At 30.9% G+C, this 16624-nt stretch overlaps 1 protein-coding gene across 6 annotated transcripts in view; it reads right to left on the reverse strand.

Annotated features, from left to right (window-relative positions):
- The window catches only part of LOC148607369 (uncharacterized), a 39004-nt gene that overhangs the window by 22005 nt on the left and 375 nt on the right, over nt 1-16624 (reverse strand). The window contains exons 2-14 of one of the 6 annotated variants that reach the window (XM_088545113.1): nt 16301-16393; nt 15719-15835; nt 15049-15128; nt 9939-10037; nt 7311-7433; nt 6739-6861; nt 5693-5815; nt 4131-4229; nt 3831-3953; nt 2739-2861; nt 1728-1847; nt 787-906; nt 45-164 (exon numbers count right to left, since the gene is read on the reverse strand). In XM_088545113.1, the coding sequence (XP_088401239.1) occupies nt 45-164; nt 787-906; nt 1728-1847; nt 2739-2861; nt 3831-3953; nt 4131-4229; nt 5693-5815; nt 6739-6861; nt 7311-7433; nt 9939-10037; nt 15049-15128; nt 15719-15835; nt 16301-16350 (1420 nt within the window). In that variant the 5' untranslated portion in view covers nt 16351-16393. Of the gene's footprint in view, nt 1-44; nt 165-786; nt 907-1727; nt 1848-2738; nt 2862-3830; nt 3954-4130; nt 4230-5692; nt 5816-6738; nt 6862-7310; nt 7434-9938; nt 10038-11206; nt 14994-15048; nt 15129-15718; nt 15836-16300; nt 16563-16624 lie in introns of those variants that run through there. The other 5 variants (XM_088545116.1, XM_088545115.1, XM_088545112.1 and 2 more) reach the window with 5 other exon arrangements.

A 16624-nucleotide genomic window follows, 5' to 3' on the forward strand; every position in this document is an offset into this window, starting at 1 on the left:
CTAATTGTGTATAATGCCGAAAAAAGCATCATATTTTTATATACCTTGACATGATTTTCCGTCGCTCTCTAAATAATAACCATGTCTACAACTGCATTCAAAAGATCCAATTGTATTTATACAGATTTGAGAGCAATTGAAACATGTATTGCACTCATCTGCTTCTGCAAATATATACATGTACATGTTATGATATTACAGACGAATGTTATGCTTTAATATTGCCAGCGAGACAAGATACAAAGACTAAATATCATGAATATAAAGAATAAGCTTTGATCCCTTTTTTGCAGTCAAAACTTAAAACTAACATAGTTTTACAAATATAGGGTTGAAGTGAAAACTATCATACATGAACATGCAGCCAAATTGGGCAATGAGGATATACTCCCGAAATAATTTTTTTTTTATGAAAGATTTGACCGCAAAATTAAAGTTTACAGCGACATTGTCCGATCTCTAACCTGTAATTTAAGTATCACTACAGAAAAGAATCATGCACACTGTGATTCATGGCTGGAAAGCCTACATATTTTTATTTTTGATATTTTGTTTAAAATGATATAGTAAACAGAAGTTAAGATGTTTTTTTTTTCGTGATCAATCAGACCACGAACTTCAGAAATCAACAAAAATTGAAATGATAATGGAAATAGTCCTTTCGTGTTTTTTTTTGCAATAACTTTTAGACAGTTTTTGATTTAACATTGATCTGTCCTTTAACCGCCAAACAAATTTTTTTAACCATTTGTGGCGTGTGATACCTTAATGTTTATCATAATTTACCTGGACACGATGTCCCATTGCTTCCAAGCGTATTGTTGGATTTCAAGCCACAATCATACGACCCATTTGTCTTAACAAAGGTTTGTGAACAGTTAAAACCTGGCACACATTCAACTATGTCTACAAATACAATCAAACACGACTCGATATGAAAACAACAAGACTGTAAACAACATCATTGTTTCAAAAATAAAAATACGAAGCAGGTATAGCAAAATCTCGCTTGAACAAGTGAAAAATATGTTATAGTCATTTTCCTCTGAATATATATAAATGACACTTTATATGATAATTTTACTTAAATATTGCCAATGAGATTAATACTCCAGCATTAAGATATGATGCATAAATACATGGAGATAATTACATTTGTCCCGCTTGTCATCTTGACATTTCCTAAATTTTAACCGTTAGGCTGGCATGCATCTAAGAATGGATAATTAGGACCCAAAATATATAGAATATTCTTTACTATATTTTGTTGGAGCCTTTCAAAGCATGCTTAAATGTGTTTTTATATGACCTTTTGGTGTTGTCTGAAAATATTAACTTTTTTGTGTTTAGGTTATTCCATGGTACATTTGTTATGTTTCACTGAATTCGTTCTTTAATCTATATTTCTATGCATCTCTATCTCTTAACAATGTTTACAACTTAACATTTTTCAATAAAACAATTGCGATAGATTGAATTGTTAAAGTAAGTAATTGTATCAATTACTTATTTGTGACGAAGCGACATCAAAACGTTTTTTTAAATTCATTTATTTGTTTTCAGCATCAAAATTGTCAATTGATTTTGTTATTCGTGCTTATCGAAACAATAACCCCATGACAACCATAACAATTTGAAGGTTACAGAAATGGTCTTTCCACAGTTTGAAAACCCAAACATATAAGTTTTACAAAAAATGTACTACCTCATTGCTTATCATATCTTACCTGGACATGATGTTCCATTTCTTTCAAGCGTATTATTGGATTTCAAACCACAGTCATACGACTCATTTATCTTTGCACAGGTTTGAGAGCAGTTAAACCCCGTCACGCATTCATCTATGTCTGCGGATTCAAAACACACATAATCTCGATAAGAAAACAACAAAACTGTATACAAAACTATTGTTTTATAAAAACAAATTAGAACTAGACGGCTGAATATACATATATGACAATCATAATAATTTATAATTAGGCCGGGGAGATTAGCTAGTATAAGTATTATACGCCCTAACTGTCACTATAGCAGCTTGCTTGTTTTGAAAATGGCCATGAACCTTCTGAAAGAGTAATCAAGGGAACCAAGATTATAGCGGTAATCTAAAGAATGTAATCCAGGGACAAAGACCAGACATGGAAAACAGACATACACAACAAGGAACATAAAATAACTAAAATCAAGGTAACATTAGCAAATGAGATACTCGGACTCCACAAAATACTGGGAGCACCGATAGGGTAAGCGGTCTCTGCTTTTCTAGAAACACCAGCCGAGTTGCTCATAAAAATGCAAGTTCGGGGTAGTCGAAAGAGGACAGGAACACTATGACACGTTGAACAAATCAGTTTTCATGGCGCAGATGGATACACCGTAACGATCCACGAGTTCATGATGAAGACCATAAAACGTCTGTAGTGATGACTTTAAAAAAAAAGTCTGTGTAGTTTCTGCAAGCTCTGGCATAAAGTATGAGTTGTGATATGAACACTCCATATAATGTATTGTTTCTAACTAGTATCCTTTTAAAACCTTGCTTTGTTTATTCAAAAATTAAAAACATACGGTACTGCAAATAATTTGGTTATATTGTCATTGCATGCACACTTATGTCTAAAAAGAAATGGTTTTGTATAGTAAATATATAAACAGTGTTTCCTAAAAAGAACCAACCAATCAGAAATATTACCACAGAGAACTTAAGTTTATTAACTTATGACATATTTGTTTGATACCATTGCAAGACTTTCCGTCCATGTGAATTTTGTATCCACTATAACATTCACAACGAAAGGATTTGTATTCATTTATACAAATCTGACTACAGTTGCCATTGTTGACCAAACATTCGTTGGTGTCTACAAAAAACAAAACAAAACTTTAGACAACTTCAAGTAATAGATGCGACAATTACTTCGACAATATGCATTGATAGTTTACTAAACTTCATGCTTTTTAGACTATAAATTACGCGATCTAATTAAAGTCGATAAATACATGTAATGTCTGAATTGCAATCTTCATACAATAAACGCATTTATTGAGTACTAGTATAACAGAAATGAGGTTATTATTTTTTTTAAATACCAATGTTTTTGGTATTTTCATTATATACAATTACCTTTGTTAACAAATTTCTATATACTGCGGATACTAGTATATTTGAATATTAAAAAAAACTTTTAAAAGTTTTATTGAATATCTCATCGCCCCTGGTTAAGCTTCTTTATCATAAATGGCTGTTGGCCTTTGTCATATTTTTACACTATTTGGCCTATATCATAATTTTAATAGCTGAATACGGTCACATTTTAGATTTAGCATATCTTTTTGTACATCCTATTTAGGCTAAAATGTCGACCCCCCCCCCAAAAAAAAAAAAAAAAAAAAAAAAAAAGAAAAAAAGATGATAACACTGAAACAAGTTACTAACATAAATCATTTATTTAACAAAAAAAACATTCTTTTGTAGCTCCAATACATGACTCTCTATCAACAGGGATACAAAATATATACACTCAGTGATGTCTTCTCCCATCACTGGATGGAAATCAGTTCTACTTCAGATATCAGTATAGCATTTGGTGGGAAAGTTGTGGGAAACAGTTAAGAAATATCATCGTTGATTTTTGCCTACAAGTAAGTTTGACAAAAACTGAATTGATTGTTTCAACTTAAACAGTTTTATAATGAATGATGTGAATGTGTTATCCTTTGTGCATGCACGTCCAGTGTAGACGTATCATTTACATTAAACAATGATTGTCATGGAGATTAAATGATACAAGCATATATAAAAAAACAACATATGTTTCACAGATATTTACCAATACAAGTTAATACATCAGCATCAAGTTCAAGACCATCCTCGCATGAACACCGGTACGATCCGTCCGTATTGTTACAGTAGTGACTGCATTTTCCATTGTGTATCAAACATTCGTCAATATCTAATTCAAAGATAAATTGAATCCGTGTTTGACTTTTAGTTAGTACATATATAAGATTTCACATAAACCTCTAAAAACTTGTAACGATTGCTTTTTGATTTAACATCAGTCTACCTTCAGTTCTACTTTTATTAGACAAATAGTTCAATCAATTATGAAAAAAAATGTTCAAATTACCATCGCACAATGAACCGCCATATCCATTTCTACACTGACAATGGTTTGGTGATATACAAGTTCCTCCATTTGGGCATGTCAATGATCCATGGCATAGAGCTTAAATAAACTATTTCATTACAATAATTAAACATAACTTATGTAACAAATATATTTCATTTCATACACAGATGATCAGTTAGTAACTGATAAGTGAAGATAAATAATCGAGTGATAATTGGCAGCAGATACAATTTATTTGCAATGTAAATGCACGCATAAGAGTTGCAATCGAATTTGAAATTCATGTATTATTACTGGTATAAAAACACACAAACTGTACACACATATGTGGCAAATAACTTGCCTTGAAATAACCTATTTATCACATATTAATTAGCACTCCAGCTAAGAATTGTGCAAAATGTGATTCATGGGTAAAAAACATACATATTTTAATGTTTGATATTTTCTATGAATTCACATAGTAAACAGGAATTAACATTCAGTTTTCTATATAACCCGTGCTCTTAGGAGATAACAATTATATAGAATGCAGTGTAGATTTCAAAATTAAGGGAGATAACTCTGTAAATAACACTCAAATACAATAGAATCTATAGGATTTTAAATGTTGATTATCACCGAAGATGAGGCAGATTTGAATGAATAATTTCACATTTCATAGTATAGACCCATAAAACAACTTAATTACAAAAAAAAAAAACAAATATAAAGACATTTTTGGGGTTGTATTACATTTTTCAGATTTTGCATGATTCTTACAAAGGCAGCTACTAAAACGAATCAACAAAACAAGAAAGAACAAGATCTTTGCTCGAGTGAATCAGAAACATTTGGTCATCAATGGTCACTTATCATAACTAATAATACTAATTGTTAGATGTACCTGAAAGAAATGACAGTTTTGACCCAAGACCCGTTGAAGCAATTATATTTGTGTCATCTTTTTTTTATTTATTTCAATACAAGGTACCTAAGTTCGGTACATGTTATTGTTTTAATATCTACCTCAGCCATGACAAACTCAGCTTGAACGATATAACAACGCACATGCTTATTCAATTACTTGGACCTAAAAAACCGGATTTCAGTCTCGGGCTGATGCACATTTAACTATTCTTTAACCACCAGCTGACATCATTAAATCCCTGGACTGTTATTTAACTTTTACATTCGGCATGGTCAAATATGTAAGATGCATGTATTGGGAATAATATGTGAAAACTGAAAGTATTAGTCGTAAGTAAGAATTAATGAACTTACCTAGTTGTACATTATTATTCTTATGGTGGTGACAAAACACGATAAAAATGACAAATATTCGGAATTGTAATATTGATAAGGCTTTCGCATGTTAAATATTATGGTGTAGTATATTTTATCAAGACCAGAGAAGTCAAACGAAATTCGGGGTAAACAGTATTCGTTTACAAGAGACGTGCTTCATTTACAATGTTAGGATAGTTTTTTTGTACTTTGAACTGTTTATACAGGAATAAAGTCTACAAAAACACGAGCTATAGTAATTTCAAATGGATGTTTTTCAAATTAAGATTTACCTTTGCAAGTCTTTCCATCTGTACTAAGTTGAAAACCGTTGTTGCATTGACACCAATACGACCCGTTTGTGTTTCTACATATTTGAGAACAGCCCCCGTTTTGCATGTTACATTCATCAATATCTATTAAAAAATATAACTTTCAAGTGTGGCCGATAACATTCTCGACCTTAGTGAAGACTTTGTTTATTTCATACGATTTTTTTATGTATTGCACTTTAAGGCACCATACTCATTTCCTGCTGACACACGTTGGAAACATAATGTGTCATTTTAAACATTATCATCGATCCTGGTCATTATGAAAAAAATCATCTCATCAACCTTTTTCCAATTTGACATTTTTTATTTTGTCAAAGTAAGTACATCTTATATCTACTTTACAGTAGATCTGATTCTAAAGAAACAGTAGTACTTTACAAGGTGCTTTAACCCAGGTTGCTACAATTTGTGTGACGGTCTATTACTGTATATTCGAGTTTTGATGATTTTCTACATTGTTGCAATGACAGAGGATTAATACATACACTGAAAGGTATATTATTGCTTCGTATATTGACCGAATACCAAAGATCGGAGCCATGATTTATTTCCAATGTCATGGCTTTCCACTGCTGTTTTAACCCGTATTCGACAATATTTGTGTACTCTTGCGAATATTTCTAGAAAACAATGAACGCTCATGAATAAGGTGCATCTATTATACTCGCCCTGTTTTGAATGAAGTCTGTTTTGCATATTGTTTTTTATTTCTATTATCTTTTTGTTTATGATTGTCTTTACTAGTGTTTAAGTCTGATATGTGGACTATCAGTTTCCACGTAAAAATCATGGCATCCGCGTATTTACTTGCTTGAACATAGTTAAATACATTCTCTGATAATTTGATCTTGACTTGAGAAAAAGGCAACAAAAAGAGAAGTTCAGCATGCCATATGTTATAAAATTGAGTCCTGGTCTACATTAAACATATGAATAATGCCAAAATTTTAAACAAGTAAAGAGTTCACATAGATGAAAATAATATGATAGCAAAGCCATCTTACCGTTACAACTTTTTCCATTGTAGTGTAGAAGGTAACCTTTGTAACAACTACACCGAAACGACCCATATGTATTCCGACAGCTATGACTGCAACCACCATTACCAGAGTAACATTCGTCTATATCTGAAAAAAACAATTAACAAACACACAAAAATAAACAAAACAAAAAAAAGAACAAACAAACAAACAAAAACAAAACCAAACAAACAAACAAACATTGGGTAAAGGGCCAAGGGAATCAGGGTAGTGTTTTTTTGTAAATTTAAACATTAGAAGAACATTAAATACAATGTAGTTCCTAACGATATTACACCAAGCCATACACCAAATCTAAAATCAATCCATCTATAGGAAGCAGAGATAGTAGCAACCAAAATTTCAACGGATGGACAAGGTGATTCCAGTATACTAGTACCAGCCAATCGTTGTGTTGGGTAATATGACAGCTTATAAAAATATTGTTTTAATGGGTAGAAGCAATAGAAAAATGAACGGATAATGTCATAAGTAATGAAGTTATATACGACTAAACACGAGAATTAAGACCAAATACTTTAATACTTAGGACTTACCAATACATCTTTTCCCATTTGAATGTAGCTTATAACCACTGTAACATTTGCAGCGGTACGATCCATGCGTATTTTCACAAAGTTGGCTGCAACCACCTTTGTTACTATTACATTCATTAATATCTAAAATGAAGACACAGTAATGATTCTAAAAACTAAAAAAAATAAAATGAATATTTCACAATAGATGTTCTCAACTTACGTTGTGTATATTCAAAATACGCATTTATTTAAGAAATGTCGAGTGTATCACAATATTAAAATAACCCTATCCGAATAGTATATGCATGTAGTATTTCAGGAAAGTTTACTTGATTCCATCGCATACTACAGATCTGGTTTACTGTTTTCCCTAATTTTGATTGGTTATATTCCATTTTCCTCTCTTCCTTTACAAAGTAAATTATTATCGGTCGTGTTGCATCGATGATACATGTATTGAGCTAAGGAAATGTCAAGGCCAAATACAGTTATTGGAAACCCGACACAACTTCCTTGAGAACTGAATGCACCAGAAAAATGTTTTAGTCAACGCCTTCTACGCCAAACCTTGTTAGGAAAGTTTTATTTCCGAAAATTAAACTCATCAATTTTCCTTATATATTGATACTTAAAAAAAAGTGTATTATTTTCACACCAAAGCTTCCTTGTCTCATTAAGTTAAACAATTTAGGTCAATTATTTTCGTGTCAAGATTTCGCAATGTGCCTACATATAGGTAATTTGCTTGTAAGTGGTATTATAAAAAAGGTACTTGAGATCAAAGTATAGATAAAAGTTTCACAAGATAATGATGTAACTTTGTCGATTTGAAATACATGCATGGTACAAAAAAAAAAATTAAAAAAATATATATATTTACAATCGCTTGAAATGAACGCAAGTAGTCAAACTTCGATGATTGCATTTAGGCCTATCATATCAAAGCTTATATTATAAATAGTTGACATATATTGTGTCCTTTGAACAAAAGATATAAACATTAAAATAATGGAAAACACATAAAACAAAGAAAACAAACAAACAAACATACGATCAAACAGACATCCCCCCCCCAAAAAAAAAAAGAAAAAGAAAAAGAGATGACACCATTATGTGGGCGAAGATACTTTTAATCAGTCGATACTTCTATTCTATGGTAAAGCATTGGTTCGAAAAGTACTGATACTGATTGAATATAAATTTTGAACCTTTGTCAAATCAAAATGCAGCGCATCAAGGATTTTGATTGTGGTTTTCTTATATGATGCATTGTTCTTTTTTGTGTATGAGGGATTGGGTTTGTGTAGAGTTATTCTATTATTTATATATTTGTCTATTAAGTGTGCTGTGTCCAAAATCAGAATTTTATTTCAACAAGGTATAAAGATGTACTAGAAAGACTAATCAGAGGAACCAAGGTTATAGCGGTAATCAAAAGAATGTAATCTGGGGACAAAGACCAGATATGGAGCACAGACATACACAACAAACAACATAAAGTAACTAAAATCATACATACAAAGCAACAAAAGCAAACTCGAACTCCACTAAAAACTGGGAGCACAGCATGATCTAGTTTACAAAGTTAACAACACTGTAGTCAAACGATAATTTAAGGGGTACCAAAGGACGTAAGTTAAAATTTTAATCTTTATTATTGGAACAAGAAACGAATCTTTCCTACTAATCACAATGAATCTCCAAAAGTTACAAGATACATAAAACTGACATAAATGATTGCTATAAACTTTATGATCACTTTAACAAGTGGTTTGTGAATAATTTATTACGAGTATGAAAGATCTTCTAAGAATGAGTGCAATACATTTACGATAACTATTCCACGCAGTTAAACACGAACGATTTGAATTTGATGCATAAGACATTGTTATAAAAAATGGGAATTTTCGCAAATTGGACCAAGCTTTACTGATAACAAACGAAATGTTTAAAATAACCTGGTGGGTTTCAACGATTTCGGTACGAGTGTTTTGCGAACGGTAATAATTGTTCAATGGGTTTACATTTTGTCATATAAAAGCAAGCCATAGAGGTTCATTCTTCAATTGATTATTTGACACATTTTACGAGATAAACTAGTTAATAATATACCAAGTTTTGACACGATAACTAAATCTTCGTTGCCCTGAGTAAACTATTTGTATAGTACATAATTCGTTTGAATTCGTGTTTATCTGTTTATCAACTATAACTATCGTCAACTTCTCTCAATCACTCGTAAATGAATTGTAAAACATCGCATAAAAAGCAAGTCAAACTGGTCTTACGATCAGTTAACGTATTATTGACAGTGGTTTTCGAGCTTTTTCGAGAAAAGATATTCAATAAAGATTCAGTGACAGTCGTGTACAACTGTCAAAGAATGTCATCGTATTTTTCTTAATCGATGTAAATCTCTGCGAATGAGTTATTAGAGAATACAAATGCTTGCAATGACCAAGCACTGATTATTCCTAAGGATTTGTAAGAAATTTTTGTGTATGAAGGGGGTATTATTCCTCCGGTTATGATAACCAGAATAATAGTAAAAGAATGCATAGTTGTTTCACAATAACATTAAAAGAATACATTAGGTTATACACTTAGTATATAATGGTAAATATGAGTCTAAAATATGGATACTACCATAGCATCTGGACCCCGAAAACCCAGTTGCACAATGACAATTGTCTGGAGATGCACAATATCCTCCGTTTGGACACGATGTTGATCCATAACAAAGAGCTGAAATTAATGATGTTTCATGAAGTACTGTTTCCTTTTTCAGAAATAAAAAGTAGAAAGAAAGAAACATGAATATTTTGTTTTGAAATGTTCCCTTAACAATGAAAAGAAATTGATTCAATTGGGGGGCCTTCTTGGTACTGAATCACTTGTATATTAGTATTCAATTTTGCAAGTTTATATGTAATTATATATTTATAGATATTAATCATGATACTACAACATTCAGAAATGAAGGCAACTGTATTTCAGGGATGAAATGTTCATGTGATTATCGCAACTCAGGTAGATCATACCTATTACACTGAGATTGTGTTTCTATCATTTTACAAAATCAAACAGACATTTTAAATGAACTACATTAATGTTGTTTAAAATGATGTAAAATAGCATGTTTAAATTATTTAAAAAAAAAATTACTGACATATATAAAGAAATGTTTTGTAAAATTGTATGTTAAGCTTGTTTTAAGGGGAGATAATTGGCAGAAACGTTTCTTTGGAAATGTATCAGGATTTTTTTTTATACTAAAAAAAGTGTTCACCCCATTTTGTTAATATAAAACAAAGTCGGCAAACTGTTTTTATATAGATTTAGAAATTATATCCATCATTTTTTATAGTTTGCAAAATAGTGAATTTTCCAACAGTATCCATATCAAATTACTTTAATTAAAGCTCCATTATCTCGAAATCAAGTTCGACATCCTATGTTTTTACATTAAAATTCTAAAGTATGTTCATTTCATGTAATTTATCAGGAAAATAAGGTAAACTTTTATCAACTAGCAATATTAGGTATGATCTGCCTTAATTAAACGGTAACAATTCATTGAAGGCACCTGATATGTTACCGAAGACAAAAGTAGACCTCATATAAAATTTGTAATATATCAGTCTTTCGTTTCAATGTCTATGACATCATATTTAAAAAACTCCAGTTCAATATACCCTTTTTAATGCACATGTGAAATATAAATGTAACAATAATGCATCCGTTTAGATCATATTCATCCTTAAAATTAGATATTGGCTAAATAGGTCTCAAATGATGAAAGTTTAATTTATCATTTTGATGGCAATCTCTTGATGGTTTATCCACCATTATTTTATTTAATCCTCGCCCGTCATCTTATCAAAATACACAAACTCATGAACATCCAAACATACTTAACTGGTAGTGTACGAATAGTTCTTTCATCTCCATTCCAGTCCATTGGCAAAACCAATAATATAAAGTAATGAATGAGGAGGGTTATACTTTTCTTATATTTACTAGTCAACACAATTAACTTTGTCATTTTTTATTTATGTATCAATTTGCAGATTTTTTAACAGATATTGTCTTTAAGCAAACAACACAGGACCTGTCAATCCAGTTTTGTATAATGATACAATGAAAATCCGAAATGTTACTTTCCGCCGGTCACCGAGTCAATATTTCTACACCTACTTTTCGGATTGCGCATAACATTTGTTTACACTTTGAAATTACATGTGGGAAATACTTCCTTTATCATACACCGGGTTTAAAATGTATGTCAAGTACTAGTGCTAAGTCATTAACGAATAGATTTGTGTAGATTTGTAATAGTAGATCTCTACAGCCTCATTATGCAATCCTAAATCTGTATTGTCGCATGCAACAAATGAATCTGTAGGCAGGCATAAATCTCGTTAAATACAACATGAAAATAGTTCTCACATGCTTTTGTGAAATTAATGGTGACCAACGTTCAAAGTTGAAACGTCACATATCGATATGAATATGGAAAAATAAAACAAAAACAAAAATACAAAACGAAAAACAAAACAAATACAACACAACACACATTACAGACGCATTTTGCATCAAGGATCAAAATGCTTTAATTGTTTAAGTTCTCATTCAACATTTAAGTATATTTAAACATAAGGGGACGGGGTGTATTTATAAGCATTTAGAAAAGAGATTGAATGGTAAAAAAATATCCTTATATATCTTTCAAAACTTAAATTCAAATTTGTGAAGTTTATTATGTCTTAAACCAAACAGGGACTCTATACCTAGTCATTATGTTATATTAAGATCTACAGAAACGGTTTTATCTTGGTTTACAAATATGAAAACTTTACGGTGTTTTAAAAAGTATTTAATAAGTTAATTATACGTTGTTGAAAATTGGGATGTGATTATTTATATGTATACGAGCAGAATTAAATTTATTAGTTTTACCTTATATTAATATGTGTGGAAATTTATATTCCTAAATGTCAAACTGCCAAGCTAATTCAATTCAAAGTGAATTGCAAGTTAAACATGTCTTGAAAGTATTCAGCATCAAAGTTGATTAGTAAATATAAATATGAACAATTAAATACTAACCTGATATTTAGCCGTCATATGTTATTACAATTTTCAAGCATTATCAGAATGATTTCCTTTTTTTTCATTTGTTTAGACGTAGCAATTTATGGCACATTCAAAACTAAGATGACTTAAATTTGTTGAAACGTCGAGTGGCAAAGATGGATTTGACCTTGATGGGTATCAATACTGTTGAAACTCATGATGGTAGAGTTAAACGTGGATACCAACAAAACCACTCTAGCAACTAAATAAAATATAATTTCATGAGTGTTATGCAGAGAATGAATGAGATATCTTGATCATAGGTCACACCAGTCCCAAACAAAGCTACTAAGAGGAAGCAGTAACACTACGCACACTACCAGGCAGACAGCAGAGCAACTACCCACACATCACTAAATTGAAACTCCTACCACCAGAAATCACTGTTCAGACCCGCTTTGCCAAAAACTTATATTAATATCAACCTCGTAGACAAACGGTGCAAACTACTGCAGTTGATATTTATTATCACAACATTCACATACCCTTGCTGATACGTTCAATCAAGAAGACATCTTGATGCTGCAGGTACAAAATATACTATAGTCTGTGATGACACCCTTTACTCGCGATCTTCTTTGTTTCAACAGCTGTACACTTGTTATTCAATGACCGATGGTTCTAAGTTCCTACTACATGTAGTATACGGCTTAATACCAGTCAAGGACCCGATCACCTACGTCAGATTCTTTAGACACACCAAAGAAATTTCTCGACAATCAACATTATTCATTATTCGTCAACTACACTCTATTCACTGACTAAGTGATTGTCACCAATAACACAGCCTTTCATGGTTCCAGTTGTGGCAATCAAAGGATGCTTTTTCACTTTACTCAATGCATCTGATGCAAGACCATATATTATGACCGGCCTCCAGACCTAATTTAAAGACAACTTTGACATATCTCAACTGGTAAAACGAGCATCTAAATTATTACCGGTCCTGTCGAATGAAGTAGAAAGTGTATGCTTCAACTCACTACAGGATATTGGCAACGCAGCCAACTTACCCGACACTAAACTTTTACATACAAAGACCGAATACTAGGTTAAGAACATCAGTAGTAATTTTATTTTTATTGAATTACTACCAGATATAGGAACCTTGCAACCATTTAGAGAAATAACACGACATGAAGAAAGTCCGACATGCTCATCCAACCATCTATGAAATAATGGACTAACTACAGACAACTCATGCTTCGACTTAAATTACAGTGATCTTAATACTTAGCAGAAGTACAGATTTAGTTCGCCCATACGATAGAACATTCTACCGAAGCATCGATTCAATACTACAACAACTCAAATACAGATACCGATAGGGGTTAATTATTGTGATAGACCACGAAGATACTGCTTCTCACCTACTAATTGATAAATGCATTTGTAAAAGATACAAACATTGTGAAATATTTCATGCTTTGTCATCTCTTGAGTGAAACTTGCTTTGCTTTTATTTTTTTATTGTTAAACAGATTCTATAGAAATCTTTATTGTTTATAAAAATGAAATGCTATAATATATCTTAAAAGGTGTTACTCATTCTTGCAATTTATTAATTAGTCAACATATTTGTAGTAAGTAAAATGTATCTGAAATTGATTTTTCATTTATTATTTCCGTTGTGATGTCAATTTTGTTACCTCTTAAATAGATTTATCGCAGATACGTATTTTGTTTTCTTATTTTTTATTTGGATAAATGAGGACAATAGTACATCTAGAAAAAACATATTAGCAACATTCAAGATGATCATCAACGACATTCTTAAACATACAAATGGCAAAAATTTTTTTTTTGACCTAGGATACATACATTCGTAGTATTTTTAATGGTAAAAAAAGTATATGCATTTTATTGTACAGATAGAAATAAACTGGGTCTTCAAAGTGAGCGAACTTATTGTCCTTTTTGTTTATTTAATTATTTGATTAGTATAGTAATTAAATGTATGGGAAACAGGATGAAACCGTAGAAACAAATCATCATTATATTTCCTTAATGGTAAGAGTCACAAAACGGTCACAACAGATAATAAAAGAATATTATTGTACATCGAGGGATAACGATTAATTTATGAAGATTCGGTATATCATTTTATTATTTATATTGTATAATTTTATGAAAATAAAGTGTGTGAATGAATGACAATAATATGATGTCGCCAAATAATGTAACATCATTCCATTAGGATGATTAACTAGGAAGCAAAAGGAACCGAAATATGATCAGGAGTGATGAAAAGTCTTATCAATTTGGCACATGAGATCATAATTTATATTTCACAAACCCCAACAAAAATCCACTTTTCTTCCGGTTATTTATCAAATAAAATAACACTTTGTATTCGGTTGATTACAATTCTATTTCATTAATAATATTGGTGCAATGTTCCGTTTTGTTTCTTATCTTATCATTTTCATAAAAAAACGCTCTAAAATTCATATTTCAAAATTAATGTTGAGCTTTACTGATATCAAACAATTAATTTTTTTTTAAATATATGGGAGATCTAAACAAAATACAAAAGCAAAAATGATAACGATATAAAATAAGTGAGAAAAGATCATAAAACAATTTACCGATAATCATAGTTGGTTAATTCATTACAAACCTGTTGAACAGCTACCTCCGGTATAGCCACTGCAACATTTGGACTCTGTGCATCGATAGTAGTATGTCCTATCTTTCAATCTGTAACAAAACGGACAAAACACATGATCAAATAAAATATAGATAAGGTAAATTATACCCATAACACAGAACATTATTTTCTGTAATATTGCAAAATCAATAGAAAACATTAATTTTCTATCAGGTAATATGCTTGAAATACTTAAAACTGCCCTTAAATGATCTAAAATGGATATTTGACAAAAAATATAAATGATAACATTACGAACGCTCATCAAGCAAAAAAAAAAACATATTTTTTTCAAATTTATCCTTGAGACAATTAAAAAAAACTATGCAAGCATATAGGGTATGATCTACCTTAAACGAAAATCATATTTACAGAAAATATTTATTAAATTTATTATTTTTCTGCAAGATCTATGTTCAAAATTCAAAATAAGTAGTCACAAACAATTGCCTAGAATAAGAGCTGGTAGAATAAGATCTCTTGGAAATATGTTCTGAGTGATTTTTTGAAACGAAACAAATCCCTGTTATCTTTAATGTCATCTCTGTGTTGGACAAAGAACACGAACATATGATTACTGTACGCAAGCAATAGTAAAGGGTCTTCCGGGTTTCTATATGGATGATCTTAAAAAGTATACCTGTATCTTCTACATCTACTCCAGCCCCATGTTTTACATTTCTCAGTATATTTTTCGCTCCAGTACTTTGTACCTGAACAGGAACTGTAGTAATAGCAATAATCAGCAAGTGAATAACTGAAAAAAATAAAAAAAGGAAATGTCTCTAGCGATGTAATTGTAGGACTTTCTAAATTATAATTGCGTTATATTATTTAAAACCAACTTCATTGAATTTAATCATAAAAGTCTCCATTGTTCTTGAAATTAAATACAAAAGTTTAAGCAACGTTGAATAATTCAATATATAAAATTATTTATTGTTTGCAAGGACAATGAAGGGAATCATAATTTTAACGGTAATTACAAGAATTATATCTTTGGACACCGACTTGACATTGACTTGTAACACATACAAGTAAACAAATGTAAATGAACAACAAAGACACCACTAAAAACTTGGAGTTGGGACCAAGTGCACTGGATAGGGATGCGTCCTTTCCTTTGCTAGAAGCGCTTGACAAATTAGTGGATTAAAATAACAAAAATTAAAAAAAAAAAAAAAACAATACAACAGAAACTGTTTGATTGTTAATAGCTTACCATACAAAGAAAATACTCCAGAATAACGGAATCAAAATCCATTGTTCCATTTCAAAACACAACAAAGTGAAGTATTACTATGTTTTGAAACAACTGAAAATAAAGATTTCATAAATGATATTTAAGTTCTAATGACTAGCCAGGAAGCTTTCGAGTGCTCAAACTTAATACAATATATACTATTTTGGCGTCCTTAGTAATATAATATTGTATGCTAAATTACATAACTGAGTGTATATTGGTGCATTTATGAAGTATGTACATGTAACAATCTAACATATGGGGGTCCATAAGGATTTATTCTGCTTACTAAAAAAATTGTGA

This window comes from Perna viridis, chromosome 9, assembly GCF_037379345.1.
Source record: "Perna viridis isolate PV_CMFRI_1.1 ecotype Kerala chromosome 9, ASM3737934v1, whole genome shotgun sequence".
In the NCBI taxonomy this organism is placed as follows: domain Eukaryota; kingdom Metazoa; phylum Mollusca; class Bivalvia; order Mytilida; family Mytilidae; genus Perna; species Perna viridis.